The sequence below is a fragment of the Sebastes fasciatus genome, chromosome 16 (genome assembly GCF_043250625.1).
Source record: "Sebastes fasciatus isolate fSebFas1 chromosome 16, fSebFas1.pri, whole genome shotgun sequence".
In the NCBI taxonomy this organism is placed as follows: domain Eukaryota; kingdom Metazoa; phylum Chordata; class Actinopteri; order Perciformes; family Sebastidae; genus Sebastes; species Sebastes fasciatus.
This window is the reverse complement of record NC_133810.1, coordinates 32,415,118-32,432,575: the sequence shown is the minus strand read 5'-3', so window position 1 is coordinate 32,432,575 and position 17,458 is coordinate 32,415,118. Positions and strand designations below refer to the sequence as shown.

Here is a 17,458-nt window from a genome sequence, read left to right as displayed (position 1 = left end):
TTACTAAACCTAACCAAGTAGTTCGGTTGCATTTTCTGTTTTGTTTCATTTTACGATGTTAGAAAAACTGTTTAAAACTGCGGCAGTAATCCTCGAAGAATGCAGTTTAGTTGTATGTGAACGTAGTTGAGTGTTAACGTAGTTGTGTAGGAGACGGGGATGCTCTTATGGTTCTAACTCTCTTCTATAGTGAATTAAATAGAGGATTAAATAGAGGGTTATCTGGGGACCTCCTGGTGGAGAACCGCTGCTGTAAACTACTACAATCATCACTTTCAATAATGTCACATGTCTTTACCTGACAGAGGACAGCTTCGCCGCCGTCCCCTCCGTGGGTTACCCTGACAACAACCATGTCCCTCTGATGAGGCTCGTCCCCTTTCAGCTCCCCCCAGAGCTCCACTTCCCCTCCTCCCTGAGCGTCCCGGATGTAGACCTTCCCACTCGCCAGCACGCTCAGCTCCAGCTCGGTGCTGTCCTCCCTGGTGAAGCTCAGCCTGCTGACCTGCCCGCGTCGCCGCTCCCTGACTTCCAGACAGAGGCCTGCAGGGCACAGGCTGGAGGCCAGCCCCAGCACCCTGCCACCCTGGCTCAGGTAGGTGAGGAAACAGGTCTGAAGCTGGGGGGTCAGGGTTTCCTCCTCTGCCAACACCAGGAGCCTGGTGTTGTCCAGCCACGGCTCGCTCAGAGCCTGCTGCGGCTGGAGGGGATATATGATGTTGTTCTCCATGTCTATACACTCTGATAAGAGCTGACGAACGGCCTGAAAACGCTCCTGGCAACCACCCGTGTACAGCAGAACATTTGGCGGTTTGCTGTTACAGTCAAATCCACCGCTTTGCCCAGAAAAGCCTTTGGCATCAAGCTCGACATCATCCAGAGTCTCATCTCCGCTGTCCGGCCCTACTGAGTTATCATCTGGAAGGTCTGGAATGTTCTCAGCTGAGGCGTATTTCACAGAGAGGATGGTGCTGTTCTCCAGCTCCAAACACTCGTGGCAGCTGGACAGATGGAGGTGGTGTCTGTGGCCCTCCATGTGCTGGTGGTTCCCTAAAGAACGGTCCTCCGGATCACAAACAGGTCCCAGATCCTTGGTGCCGCGGAGCGGCTCCGAGCCCCGTCGCTCCTCTAACCTCCTCTTCAGCTCCGGGGTGAGGAGGAGGCTGCCTTTACGGCACTGGAGGTGCTGGGAGTCGACCGGCAGGTGACGGCGCAAAGGCTCAGCGACACCCTCTCCGGTCTGGGAGCCACAGAGCCGTCGGGATGTCTCCGTCTTTGGGCTCTGGGGACACTTCTTCTTCTCCAGCAGCTCACTGAGAGTGGATTCTTGGAGGAGGACAGCTGGGAATGTCACAAACACGTAGAAAAATATCAGAGAAATCTGGTCACTTACATTTTGTAAACAAAAAATATGACAAGTATTTCTGTTAACATCGTGACGTGTCCAAACCTGCAATAAATAAATCAAAAATAAATAATAAATATATATAATATATAAATAAACATGTCATTAAATGTGGCAAAGATAATATTAAAAATAAATGCAGCCATTAATTAATCAATAAAATGTGACATAAATTATTATTTCAGTTTTAATTTGCTTCTGTATTTATTTATCTTTGCATCAATTCTCTACTACTGATTATAAAAAGGGGTTAATATGAAAAGGTAATTGAAGGCAACATACGGATTATCTTTGAAGGCACAAGTCCGTCGTCCAGCTGAAGGCGATCTTCGATAAAAGCCACCCCCAGCCGACTGAAGTTATCGACGCTGGCCTGAGCCACGGCTCTGAACGGCCGGCCGGGCCTGCAGGCCAGAGGGAGACAGTAGTCGGACCACTTCAGCACCTGAACACAACACACACATCACGGGTCAGCTGATCCAGTTACTGATCCACTCAGCTCATCATGTCTGGCTGCTACACAAACATCTCTGTCTCTGTCTCTGTCTCTCTAATAGAATAGAGCATACAGGATGTACTAATGTTGATAGGACACATGGTGGGTTAATAGGTTAAGACACAAGAACGTGTTTGGTATTATATTCTGCTAACAAGAGACGGTTCCAGGGGCTCACTGAGGGGGGAGTAAAGTCAAATGTGACTTTGAGAAACTAACGCCAACTTTAGATGACCACATTTAAACTAGTCCTGTGTGTACCGCTGTAGATACTGTATTTCCATCTCTGTTCTCTCACTCCTCAGTTCTGTCACTATGTGACATTTCTCCAGCTGTGGGGAGCTCCTCTGGGCCGGTATCCGATCAAACGTCTCAGAACTCCTCCGAGGAAACGGCGACATTAGGACTGAAACCAGTCGTTCCTCAGAGAAGGACAGACTAACGGATGAAGCTTCCCACACTAACTTGCTGTCAGGGAAGCGGTAATACCAGGGAATGAAACGAGCACCTGCCACCTGCGTAATACAAGGTAAATGTTGGCTGTGGCAGGTGACCTCATCAGGTCACCTCATCAGGTCACCTCATCAGGTCACCTGCCACCGTGGCAGATACGTTTTCCTGATAATAAGAAATATCATATTATGAATATTTGTGCCACATAAAACGAGTGGACGGGCTCATTACAGTCCTGCTACAGCTACTTCTTTACTTATTATTTACTGATTGCTCTCGGGATGAAATGAGAATTTAAACAAATATAACAAAATGTTTCTGAAGATTAACAAATCTGGCTTCAAGGTCACAAGACATGTTCCCTATCTCTACTGTCTCAACATAGACATGTTCAGTGACCTGCCACAGCAGCAGGTGAGGAGAGAACTGACTTTCATCCCCTGAGTAATACAGATTATTACCGTCTCTTAGGATGACTATATTACGTTAAGGAGGTACACATACGCCTTGTCTTATATGCAGTTCATCTACAAATGTACACAACAAATACAAATATACAGGCTGGTATTTAGAAAGCTGTGATGATGATCAACATTCACCTATAGATTCATGAGATTATGGGATAGTGAAGTTATAATGAGTCTGCTGTTTTATTAAATCAGATGACTGTGTGAGAGTATTACTTGTTAAGCGATGTGTGGTGCCTACTTTCTTATTCGACGTGTGAGGAGCCTGGTAGCCCGCTCTGTGTCCTGCAGCTTCTATGATGAATGAAATATTCTCTATTCGAGGACCACAAACCAGAGACGACCCCAACAGCACGGTCCACTTGCTGAGGTCATCACACGCCTGGGGACAGCACAGACAGCACAGACAGCACAGACAGTAAGAACTAACAAGCACTACATTGGTTAGTACTGTAGTTAGAGACAGGAGTCATCAGAGAGACATCGGGTCATGTAGGAGCTGTAGAAGCAGAGCAGACGGGGACACAAAGACATCCAGAAGACACAGGATCAACTGATCAACGTCTGTCCTTCAAGTCTCTCATCAACACGTCTTCAAGCAGCGAAGTCTGAAGGAAGTCCAGTCTCACAAGTCCAAGAGATGAGACTCCTGACTGAAGCCTGGCTCCGGTCTCAGTGTTAATCTGTGTTCTACAGAGACCTGGTTCTGATTACAGAACAAACCGGGCTCTACACTTGATTATTGATATTTTAACTGCAGTAAACTGTCTGGGTGGTTGTTGCACCGCTGGTCTGGTTCTGGTTCTGTAAACAAGACTAGAGAGACCTGGTTCTGATTCCAGTACCAGTCTCAGTAAACTGTCTGGGTGGTTGTTGCACCGCTGGTCTGGTTCTGGTTCTGTAAACAAGACTAGAGAGACCTGGTTCTGATTCCAGTACCAGTCTCAGTAAACTGTCTGGGTGGTTGTTGCACCGCTGGTCTGGTTCTGGTTCTGGTTCTGGTTCTGTAAACAAGACTAGAGAGACCTGGTTCTGATTCCAGTACCAGTCTCAGTAAACTGTCTGAGTGGTTGTTGCACCGCTGGTCTGGTCTGGTTCTGGTTCTGGTTCTGGAGCTGAATGAGAGATGTAAACAAGACTGTAGAGACCTGGTTCTAGTAGTACTACTACTGCTAGTACTAGTACTAGCAGTAGTAGTATCAGTAGTGTATCTCAGTGTAATCTCATCTGGTGTGTGTGTCGGGTAGTAGTACTAGTAGTAGTAGTAGTAGTAGTACTAGTAGTACTAGTATCAGTAGTAGTTAACGGTAGTGTATCTCATCTGGTGTGTGTGTCGGGTAGTAGTACTAGTACTAGTAGTACTACTAGTACTACTAGTAGTACTAGTAGTACTACTAGTACTAGTACTACTAGTACTACTAGTACTAGTAGTACTAGTAGTACTAGTACTAGTTTATCTGTAGTTAACGGTAGTGTATCTCAGTGTAATCTCAGTGTATCTCATGTGGTGTGTGTGTCGGGTAGTAGCAGTAGTAGCAGTAGTAGCAGTAGTAGTAGTAGTAGTGGTAGTAGTAGATAACAGTAGTGTATCTCAGTGTAATCTCATCTGGTGTGTGTGTCGGGTCCAACCTGAGGTTCTGTGAGGTAAACCGTTTTGTCTCCCAGCTGGAGGAACACGGTGTCTCCGGGTGGAGGTCCGGTCGGCGGTGCTGTGGCCGGTACTGCTCCTGGTCTTGGTCCTGGTGCTGGTTCTGGTCCTGGTCCTGGTTCTGGTCCTGGTGCTGGTCCTGGTTCCGAGCTGGAGCCGGAGCTGGAGCCGGAGCAGACCCTGAAGCTGAAGCTGAAGCTGGTCGTGTTCAGTCGGTTCAGTCTGTTCCGGATCAGAACCGAGTAGCACTGATGAAAGCGCACCCACAGATAGACGTAACACAGCGTTATTAACATGCTATGAGCACGTTATGAGCACGTTATGAGCACGTTATGAGCACGTTATGAGCCCATAAGAACCCTTTAACTGTCCTGGTAGGATTCAGCTGACCCTCCATCACACACACTGAACATCCGGGTGCGTCACATGACACGTCACATGAACGGTCATGTGACGTGTCATGTGACTCTGTGTTCCCATAGCAACCTTTCCAAGATTTCAGCTAAAGTCTGTTTGTCTGTTAGTAGAGATGTGAACAGCAGCAGAGCAGCATGTTTCCTACAGCAGCTACACTTCACTGGAGTTACTTATTATTATATATATATATTAATCTTGTTAGTGATATTGACTTATTATTATATATATATATATATATATTAATCTTGTTAGTGATATTGACTTATTATTATTATATATATATATATATATATTAATCTTGTTAGTGATATTGACATATTATTATTATATATATATATATATTAATCTTGTTAGTGATATTGACTTATTATATATATATATATAAATTTTTATATATATATATATATATTAATCTTGTTAGTGATATTGACTTATTATTATATATATATATATTAATCTTGTTAGTGATATTGACTTATTATAATATATATATATATATATTAATCTTGTTAGTGATATTGACTTATTATTATTATATATATATATATTAATCTTGTTAGTGATATTGACTTATTATATATATATATAAATTTTTATATATATATATATATATTAATCTTGTTAGTGATATTGACTTATTATTATATATATATATATTAATCTTGTTAGTGATATTGACTTATTATTATATATATATATATTAATCTTGTTAGTGATATTGACTTATTATTATTATATATATATATATTAATCTTGTTAGTGATATTGACTTATTATTATTATATATATATATATATTAATCTTGTTAGTGATATTGACTTATTATTATATATATATATATATATATATATATATATATATATATATATTAATCTTGTTAGTGATATTGACATATTATTATAATATATATATATATATATATATATTAATCTTGTTAGTGATATTGACATATTATTATTATTTATATATATGTATATATATATATATTAATCTTGTTAGTGATATTGACATATTATTATTATATATATATATATATATATATATATATATATTAATCTTGTTAGTGATATTGACTTATTATTATTATATATATATTAATCTTGTTAGTGATATTGACTTATTATTATAATATATATATATATATTAATCTTGTTAGTGATATTGACTTATTATTATTATATATATATATATTAATCTTGTTAGTGATATTGACTTATTATTATAATATATATATATATATTAATCTTGTTAGTGATATTGACTTATTATATATATATATATATATATATATTAATCTTGTTAGTGATATTGACTTATTATTATTTATATATATGTATATATATATATATTAATCTTGTTAGTGATATTGACATATTATTATTATATATATATATATATATATATATATATATATTAATCTTGTTAGTGATATTGACTTATTATTATTATATATATATTAATCTTGTTAGTGATATTGACTTATTATTATAATATATATATATATATTAATCTTGTTAGTGATATTGACTTATTATTATTATATATATATATATTAATCTTGTTAGTGATATTGACTTATTATTATAATATATATATATATATTAATCTTGTTAGTGATATTGACTTATTATATATATATATATATATATATATTAATCTTGTTAGTGATATTGACTTATTATTATATATATATATATATATATATATATATTAATCTTGTTAGTGATATTGACTTATTATTATATATATATATATTAATCTTGTTAGTGATATTGACTTATTATTATATATATATATATATATATATATATATTAATCTTGTTAGTGATATTGACTTATTATTATATATATATATATTAATCTTGTTAGTGATATTGACTTATTATTATATATATATATATATATATTAATCTTGTTAGTGATATTGACTTATTATGTATATATATATATATTAATCTTGTTAGTGATATTGACTTATTATTATATATATATATATATATATATATATATTAATCTTGTTAGTGATATTGACATATTATTATATATATATATATTAATCTTGTTAGTGATATTGACTTATTATTATATATATATATATATATATTAATCTTGTTAGTGATAATGACTTATTATTATATATATATATATTAATCTTGTTAGTGATATTGACTTATTATTATATATATATATATATATATTAATCTTGTTAGTGATATTGACTTATTATTATATATATATATATTAATCTTGTTAGTGATATTGACTTATTATTATATATATATATATATATATTAATCTTGTTAGTGATAATGACTTATTATTATATATATATATATTAATCTTGTTAGTGATATTGACTTATTATTATATATATATATATATATATTAATCTTGTTAGTGATATTGACTTATTATGTATATATATATATATTAATCTTGTTAGTGATATTGACTTATTATGTATATATATATATATATATATTAATCTTGTTAGTGATATTGACTTATTATGTATATATATATATATTAATCTTGTTAGTGATATTGACTTATTATTATATATATATATATTAATCTTGTTAGTGATATTGACTTATTATTATATATATATATATTAATCTTGTTAGTGATATTGACTTATTATTATATATATATATATTAATCTTGTTAGTGATATTGACTTATTATTATATATATATATATATATTAATCTTGTTAGTGATATTGACTTATTATTATATATATATATATTAATCTTGTTAGTGATATTGACTTATTATTATATATATATATATTAATCTTGTTAGTGATATTGACTTATTATTATATATATATATATATTAATCTTGTTAGTGATATTGACTTATTATTATATATATATATATTAATCTTGTTAGTGATATTGACTTATTATGTATATATATATATATATATATATATTAATCTTGTTAGTGATATTGACTTATTATTATATATATATATATTAATCTTGTTAGTGATATTGACTTATTATTATATATATATATATTAATCTTGTTAGTGATATTGACTTATTATTATATATATATATATATTAATCTTGTTAGTGATATTGACTTATTATTATATATATATATATTAATCTTGTTAGTGATATTGACTTATTATGTATATATATATATATATATATATATTAATCTTGTTAGTGATATTGACTTATTATGTATATATATATATATATATATATTAATCTTGTTAGTGATATTGACATATTATTATATATATATATATATATATATATGTATATATATATATATATATATATTAATCTTGTTAGTGATATTGACTTATTATATATATATATATATGTATATATATTAATCTTGTTAGTGATATTGACTTATTATGTATATATATATATATATATATTAATCTTGTTAGTGATATTGACTTATTATTATATATATATATATATATATATATATATATTAATCTTGTTAGTGATATTGACTTATTATATATATATATATATATTAATCTTGTTAGTGATATTGACATATTATTATTATTTATATATATATATATTAATCTTGTTAGTGATATTGACATATTATTATTATTTATATATATATATATATATATATTAATCTTGTTAGTGATATTGACATATTATTATTATTTATATATATATATATTAATCTTGTTAGTGATATTGACTTATTATTATATATATATATATATTAATCTTGTTAGTGATATTGACTTATTATTATAATATATATATATATATATATATATATATTAATCTTGTTAGTGATATTGACTTATTATTATTATATATATATATATGTATATATATTAATCTTGTTAGTGATATTGACTGGAAGAGAGTTTGGACCTTGCTGTAAAGGTTCCTTCTAACCAATCAGGTAAAAGAGGTGTCATTATTAATACATCCAATATATATTATATGATTATGTCCTTTCAGTCGATCCACAGATTCCATCCAGTGAAACATTTCTTACAGAAGTTAAAGAGTGACATTATAATAGATGTAAACTGTTCCTTCTGTGAATCACATCCTGAAACTTGCTCTCATTAAAGTAAATTATCATGTGAATTGTGGAAAGATGTCAATCATTTTATACTTGTTAACATTTGCTCAGATTTTGCACTGTACTATAGAAATATTATATTTGGTTGCTATGGTTACAGTGACAAAGACAGTAATGCATTTTCTCTTACTAATTTAATTTTAATTCTCAGAAGTGTAAATTTACTAAAAAAAAAGCCTAATTTCTTTGTATTTATGAAAAAAATGGAATTATATCCGTCAACTATTTCTTCCTCACAAAACAAAAAAGCAATGAAAACAATGAATGCATGCAATATCTTTAAAGTCATACTCTCGCGTGGTCTTTTTTATTATTATCTATTTATTTATTTTTATTGTGTTTTTTTAATTGATGTTTGTTTTGTTTCATTTCTGTTGTCCTTCTGTGTTTGTCACAGCTCTTTGTTTATGTTAATGCTTCTTTTGTATGTAAATGTTTTTAATGTTTTCTGCTGTTACCATGGATACTGTCATTTTGGAAAAAAACAAAAAACAAGAAGCGTCAGCTAACACCGTAAATAAAGAGCTAAACAAAGTGAAACTTAATATGAACCATTTAAATAGAAGGAAGTATAATAAATAGGAGCAGTATATACAGTATTGTCAATAAACAGACTATTAACAACATTGCACAAGTGGAACATGATATACACAGAGAGAATGAATGAATGAATGAATGAATGAGATTCCACCTGAACATACCAGGTCAGTGTTTGTAGTGTAGGTGTTAGTGGTCTACTGGGACCACAGATCTGTGATATTGTGTATTTAGAGCCAGTAAAGGCTGAATCACTATAAACAATGAAACATATATATATATTACCATGTAATCCATTTATATCTCTATAATATATAATATAAAGTCTATGTTCTAGTGAGTATATGATGAGTATATAACATACATGTATAATAAACTGTGAGTAATGCATCTTATGTGTGTAAACCAATCCTTTGGTCAGTAATTGTATTGTAGTGTAATATAATATAATAATGTTAGGAGGGGTGATATTAGTGTTCTGTTGGTTAGAGTAGTGAGGTTCTGAACCACTTCCTGAACCAGTCAGCGGTCCGGCCGGGCAGCGAGGCTTCGGACGTCATCGATGACGTCATCGATGACGTCATCGGTCTAAAACGATACGAGCCTCGATACGCACATCGCAGAAACCTTCCTGGATTACTGGATACGCGCTCCGAAGCCTCGGCACAGCACGAAACATCACTATAACACAAATCAGATAAATACCGTTGTGACGTACAGTACATGTCACATCGGGCCTTTAACCTTAACATTGTCACGGAAAACCTGATGTGACATATATATCACAATCAGAAACATTATCATGATCTGCTCAGTTAATTTAGATGACTCAATGATATTTAGTAAATATATTTTATATTGTTCAATTCAAAGCATATTAAAACAAATGTAAACAAAAAATCATGTTATATTAAATATGTATAAGGAAACCATTTTCGCCTATCAGTAAATAGAATAAACAGATAAACCAGATCTTTCTACCCCGTATCATAGTCGTATGATAGGGTCAGGGTTAGTCATATAGTCATATCTCAATGCCATTCTATTGTTTCTGTAGTATGGATAACAAGAAGCAATGCAGTGTTCAGGATGCACAGCAGTCATCCAAGGAGATGACAGTGAGTTTGAGGGTTGTGAAGGTAGCTCAGATGAAGACCCTGAAGACCCTGATTACACTCCCAGCAACAAAGACATGGAGAATGATGAGTCAAGTGAGTCTGGTGATTCAGACTGTAGACAATCAGGTGATTGAGATGAAGTTGCTCAACCAAAGATGAACCGTCGCAGCAAAATACATCTGCCCAAGGAAAGAAACAGTGTTCTTGGAGAAAGAAACCGTTTGAAGCCCCTGAGTGTCACACCCCCAGACCATCTTCATACTCCCCTGGAGTATCTCAGGAAGTTCATCACAGGAGGGTGCTTTATAAGCTTCCTCTCCAAAAGAGGTCAGGAGATCTACAGTGGAGGGTCATACATGGGGCCCTGGCAACAAACACCTTCCTGGCAAAGGTGGACTCAACTGTGGGTGAGGGGTGCCCCTTCTGTGACGTACCTGAGACTGTCACAATGTGTTGGTTCAATGTAACCGTGTTGTGATGTACCTGAGATGTACCTGATGTACCTGAGAGTGCTTCTGTTGACCCAGTGATGTTGTTCAGGAGGAACCAGGTGAAGGGGAGTGGTTCTGTTGGGGGGGGGATTGACTATATGTATGTGAACTGGTACGAGCTGCTGGTTCACACGGTGGGAAACTGGTTGCTATGGTTTTGTGTAGTGAATTGTGTAATGTTCTATGTTTGTTAGGTGGACTGGGGTTCTGTGTAATGGTGAACAGAACGGTTCTGGGTGTTTGGTGTGATTCTAGTGGGTCGGGATGGTGGGAGGTTCTGGGTGAGTGGATGTGTGAGTGAGTGGATGTGTGAGTGAGTGTGTGGATGTGTGAGTGTGTGGATGTGTGAGTGTGTGGATGTGTGAGTGTGTGGATGTGTGAGTGAGTGTGTGGATGTATGAGTGTGTGGATGTGTGAGTGTGTGGATGTGTGAGTGAGTGTGTGGATGTATGAGTGTGTGGATGTGTGAGTGAGTGTGTGGATGTATGAGTGTGTGGATGTGTGAGTGTGTGGATGTGTGAGTGAGTGTGTGGATGTATGAGTGTGTGGATGTGTGAGTGTGTGGATGTGTGAGTGTGTGGATGTATGAGTGTGTGGATGTGTGAGTGAGTGTGTGGATGTATGAGTGTGTGTGTGGATGTGTGAGTGAGTGGATGTGTGAGTGAGTGTGTGGATGTATGAGTGTGTGGATGTGTGAGTGAGTGTGTGGATGTATGAGTGTGTGTGTGGATGTGTGAGTGAGTGGATGTGTGAGTGTGTGGATGTGTGAGTGTGTGGATGTATGAGTGTGTGGATGTGTGAGTGTGTGTGTGGATGTATGAGTGTGTGGATGTGTGAGTGTGTGGATGTGTGAGTGTGTGGATGTATGAGTGTGTGGATGTGTGAGTGTGTGTGTGGATGTATGAGTGTGTGGATGTGTGAGTGTGTGGATGTATGAGTGTGTGGATGTGTGAGTGAGTGTGTGGATGTATGAGTGTGTGTGTGGATGTGTGAGTGAGTGGATGTGTGAGTGAGTGTGTGGATGTGTGAGTGAGTGGATGTGTGAGTGAGTGTGTGGATGTGTGAGTGTGTGGACGGTGTATGAGGTGGGCTGTTTTTAGGAGTGATTTTTCAATTCCCCCCCCCCTAGGTTGTCATGAACTTGTGGGTTTTAAGTGAAGATGTTTAATTAAAGAACATCAAAAGTCAAAGTTTTCTTCTTCTTCTTCTTCTTCCTCTTCTATCCAGTGATTTGTTGCATCAACGAAATCAATAACTGTGTATTTTGTGATGATCCTGAAACTACTGATCATTTATGTTGTCATTGTATTCTGGAGCTTTATGGCTTTATATATACATGACTGACTTCTTCTAAAGGTTTCTCATGTGGAGAACTTCTCTCAAAAGGACATTGTTCATGGTGTTTATGGTGTTTATGGTGTTTATGTTGTTTATGTTGTTTATGGTGTTTATGGTGTTTATGTTGTTTATGGTGTTTATGGTGTTTATGTTGTTTATGGTGTTTATGGTGTTTATGGTTCTATGGACTCGTCATGGACAATAACAAAGAGGACTTTCTGCTGAATAACATTCTCATTCTTGAAAAACTTTATTTTCACAAATCCAAGTATATGAAAATGAAACCTGGTTTAATGTTTCATTCTGAGTTTCTTTCTGACATAAAAGCCCTTAAAGTCATGAAAAACAAAAATGCATTGAAACTTCTTATCATAATAGAAGAATATGAATTACAGGTATACAGCCCTATAGCCCTTAATTTAATTTATTATAATTAATTTCATGTATAATTTTACATATGTTTCTGTGCTTGTTCTGTATACACCATGTCCTTTTACTCTGATGCAGTGATCTATGAGCCATGTTGTTTGTAAATTTGATTTTTTTCAATAAAAGAAAAGGATTGCATATCAGCAAAACGTCCGGTTACATCCTTCAAAATATATTTGTTAAAAGACGTGATTTAGTTTTATTTCAGTTTGAATGCTTCGCTGACAGTATTACGATCGGATTTAGTGTGAGCTCATTGTAATGAGGTTAAACTTCCTTCTTCTACTACAGCCTCCTTCTAACAATACATCTGATTATGTTCTTGCTGTAATATCAGTAATATTTAAATGTAAAGTGGAGTTAACTAGCTTCAGCCTCATTAACATGAGATCTATGTAGCATCACCCAGAGGAGGATCTTAGCGCCCCCTAGTGGCCACGGTCGGTAACTACACCTGCATTAATATCAAGCTAGAGGAATTACATACAAACTATTATACTTCCGGTGATCGTTCGTTATTTCACATTCACAAGGTCATCTATATGTCGACCATAAATCACTCTTGTTGTTTCACATTCCTGAGACCTGATTTTGGTTATATGCACATTATACTACAGAAATGATCATGTATCATCCTTACTCTAATAGGGAGCACATTTTAACACTTTCAGATAACATCAAATCAAGTCATATTGATTAGGGGTTACATACTCTGTGTCACAAGAGTCCATGTGTTATTGATCTGTGTTGAAACGGCCTAGCTCCAGATGCCTGACGTGGATAAGGCCGAGTGAAGGATTGAAAACCTCCTCTGGCCCTTTGCTGACGGTCTCGAGGTCGTCTAGAGGTTCCTGTTAGGGCTGGAGGCTGATCGATCCACGGTCCAGGGATTACATTTTGAGGACGAGGGATCTCATAATTACTTAATAAACAGTTATGTTGTCATAAACAGAACTAATCTGCAGAGGCACTTTGGGTTCAGAATATATGAATGAATAAAGACAAAGTGAAACCCAGGTCCAGGTGGAGGAGGTGGTGGAGTGTGGAGCAGAAGGAGTGGAGGAGTCTCAGTGTGTCTGCAGAGACTGTGCAGAAGGACAGATACACTGATGATACTCTGTCAGGTCCAGAGGAACACACAGCGATGATGGTGGTTAGAGATCACAGCTTCCATCTGATGAGAGAAGAAGAAGACACCAGAAGTCATCAATCAGTGTTTACAGAGACTCCCTTCATCAGCTGTCAGTCAGCATCCAGTATAAAGAGCAGAGGGACTTCAGTCTGTGCAGCGTAGCCAGCTTCCTTTCAGCTCTCATGTTAACGTATTGGAGTGAACACACTGAGCTCAGAGCTCACAGACCAGAGGCCTGTACTACGAAGCCAGTCCAACACACCCAGGGTATCTTCTCCTTATCTGGTTTAACTAACCCCTCAACCAAGATCCCGCTAAGCGGTCCTACGACAGTTCTGATCAACTCAGTAAGTCAACCCAGGGTTTCTCAGTCTGGCTGTGAGCGCGTTCACCAGGAAGAGACAACACTTATGCCATATCACGATATTACTAGGGCTGTCAATCCATTAAAATATTTAATCACGATTAATCACAAATGAATCTCACATGTTTTATCTGTTCTAAATGAACCTTAAAGGGAGATCAGTCAAGTATTTAATCCTCTTATCAACATGTGAGTGGACAAATCTGCTGCTTTATGTAAATGTATGTATATATTTATTATTGTAAATCAATTAACAACACAAATCAATGACAGATATTGATCCAGAAACCCTCACAGGTACTGCATTTAGCATGAAACAATATGCTCCAATCATAACCCTTTGAACATGACCATGACAAACATTTAGTGTAAGTTTGGAGCGTTATTTAACCTCCTTCATGACCAGCTAGTCTGACCTGGTTGGTACCGATGGATTCATCAGGTTCTCTAGTTTACTATGATACCAGTAGTAGTAGTAGTAATACTAGTATCTTCACTCTAGCTTTAAAACTGAGATGCTACAACCTAAAAATCACAAGTTGCGTTAATGCATTAAAGTAATTAGTGGCGTTAAAACGAACTTGCGTTAACGGGTTATTATTGCGTTAACTCTGACAGCCCGACTAAATATGGAGTCTTTTTGGACGAGGAGATCAAACAGAGCGTTTCAGACAGAGGGTGTAAAGAGGTGCTGCAGCACAGCCGGGAGAAGAAAAGTAAAGTGATTTTTGAACATTAAAGCATGTTAACATGTTCTAGTAGAAACCTAAAATACAAGTATGAAGCTGAACATCAGCCTGATAGGTCCTCTTTAAAGGTCCCACATGTTCATACACAGACTGAACAGTAAAACGTCAGCTGTGATTACTGGACTTCAGCAGAGGTTCTGGTCTGTATAAAGACCACATGGTTACTAAATGTAACCATGGTTCTATGATGGTTCTATCTCTCAATGAGAGAACACACACTTTCTGATCAGAGTTGATGGTACGACAGTTTGATGGATGAGGACCACTGTCTCTATACATGATGTGATGCTGTCAGCTGTAATCCAGCTTTATTTCATGGAGACATGAACACAACAACAACATCTTCTTCACATCAACTCTAACACATGATCACAACAAGCTTCTGGCTGATCTGATTGGCTGACTGTTCTCTCTCTGTGTGTCACCGTTCTCCTCTCACAGCTTAACGGAGGAAACACATCACAACAATACTGCTGAAACCAGCATGGACCGACTCCGACCCTCTACTGACCTCAGAGTCTCCAGTCTACAGTGTGGACTCTCCACCAGATCAGACAGAAGCTTCACATCTGATTCCTCCAGGTTGTTGTTACCCAGATCCAGCTCTCTCAGATGGGAGGGGTTGGACTTCAGAGCTGAGGCCAGAGAAGCACAGCTGATCTCTGACAACCAGCAGCCCCTCAATCTGAATAAAGAATAAATGATGAAGATAAAAATCACTTTATAATCCATGTCATGTCAACACACATCAATACCAAGCTGCTGATCTCTCTAAAATCAAATTCCATACTTCTCCATATTGCGTAGGAACCCTGAATATTAGTTCAGAGGATCTTCTGTATCCAGATGTGACCATTTACCAACAATGATAAACATTCATTTACTTTAACAACTAACAGAGGACATTTTCTACACTTTCTTTAAGAAACACAAGTCTTTAGTGACTGCAGACTGAATCTAGTTCAAGAAACATGAAAATATGAAGAAAAGGACATTAACAACTTTATGGATGTAAGTTATGTTTGTATATAAATCAGGTTCAATTGTTAATTAAACATATAAGATCTATAACAGTAACAGAGAGTCAGTGAACTGACCCCAGAGTCTCCAGTCTACAGTGTGGACTCTCCAGAAAACCACACAGAAGCTTCACTCCTGAATCCTTCAGCTTGTTGTCACCCAGATCCAGCTTTCTCAGATGGGAGGGGTTGGACTTCAGAGCTGAGGCCAGAGAAGCACAGCTGATCTCTGACAAACTGCAGCCCCACAATCTGAATAAAGAATAAATGATGAAGATAAAAATCTCTTTATAATCCATGTCATGTCATGTCATGTCAACACACATCAATACCAAGCTGCTGATCTCTCTAAAATCAAATTCCATACTTCTCCATACTGCGTAGGAACCCTGAATATTAGTTCAGAGGATCTTCTGTATCCAGATGTGACCATTTACCAACAATGATAAACATTCATTTACTTTAACAACTAACAGTGGACATTTTCTACACTTTCTTTAAGAAACACAAGTCTTTAGTGACTGCAGACTGAATTTAGTTCAAGAAACATGAAAATATGAAGAAAAGGACATTAACAACTTTATGGATGTAAGTTATGTTTGTACATAAATCAGGTTTAATTGTTAATTAAACATATAAGATCTATAACAGTAACAGAGAGTCAGTGAACTGACCCCAGAGTCTCCAGTCTACAGTGTGGACTCTCCAGAAAACCACACAGAAGCTTCACTCCTGAATCCTTCAGCAGCTTGTTGTCACTCAGCTCCAGCTCTCTCAGATGGGAGGGGTTGGACTTCAGAGCTGAGGCCAGAGAAGCACAGCTGATCTCTGACAAACTGCAGCACCACAATCTGAATAAAGAACAAATGATGTAAGTTTAGAAGACAACGTTCCTGCTTGAAATCATTCAATGTTTAATAATGTGTTCAGAGCTGAAGAAGGTTTAGAACGTAGAAGTTTAGAAGATGTAAACTCCAAACACCTGAAGCCAACAGGATGCAGGTTAAACACTGTCAAATACAAACAGTGAAACAGAGCTCTCATTAATATTAATGACAACGTGCTGCTACTTCAATAAAGACGTAGTGACTTCACCTCTTAAACTCTGACAGCTCCACCAGAGGATCCATCTATACAAACTCATGTTGAGCAGCCAAACACAAATAAGAACCACAGAAACTGATTCAAGATTCAACTCAACATCTCAAAGTTTATAAAGATGTCAAATATGTCAGGATGGATTTTGGGGAAATGTGAACAAAAGATATTTAAGATAAGACATCTACAATATATATATTTGA

General features: G+C 35.9%; 2 protein-coding genes across 3 annotated transcripts in view; both read right to left on the bottom strand.

The window, feature by feature from the left end:
• The window catches only part of hlcs (holocarboxylase synthetase (biotin-(proprionyl-CoA-carboxylase (ATP-hydrolysing)) ligase)), a 28,785-nt gene extending 23,880 nt beyond the window's left edge, over window positions 1–4,905 (bottom strand). The window contains exons 1-4 of one of the 2 annotated variants that reach the window (XM_074610798.1): window positions 4,451–4,904; window positions 3,063–3,203; window positions 1,688–1,850; window positions 299–1,341 (exon numbers count right to left, since the gene is read on the bottom strand). In XM_074610798.1, coding sequence (XP_074466899.1) covers window positions 299–1,341; window positions 1,688–1,850; window positions 3,063–3,203; window positions 4,451–4,765 — 1,662 coding nt within the window. In that variant the 5' untranslated portion in view covers window positions 4,766–4,904. Of the gene's footprint in view, window positions 1–298; window positions 1,342–1,687; window positions 1,851–3,062; window positions 3,204–4,450 lie in introns of both variants that reach the window. The other variant, XM_074610799.1, reaches the window with a different exon arrangement.
• A 7,785-nt stretch (window positions 4,906–12,690) lies between these two features.
• The window catches only part of LOC141752673 (protein NLRC3-like), a 782,294-nt gene continuing 777,526 nt past the window's right edge, over window positions 12,691–17,458 (bottom strand). Inside the window, exons 48-51 of the mRNA XM_074610793.1 lie at window positions 16,832–17,008; window positions 16,236–16,409; window positions 15,650–15,823; window positions 12,691–14,067 (exon numbers count right to left, since the gene is read on the bottom strand). Coding sequence (XP_074466894.1) covers window positions 14,055–14,067; window positions 15,650–15,823; window positions 16,236–16,409; window positions 16,832–17,008 — 538 coding nt within the window. The 3' untranslated portion in view covers window positions 12,691–14,054. The remainder of the gene's footprint in view (window positions 14,068–15,649; window positions 15,824–16,235; window positions 16,410–16,831; window positions 17,009–17,458) is intronic.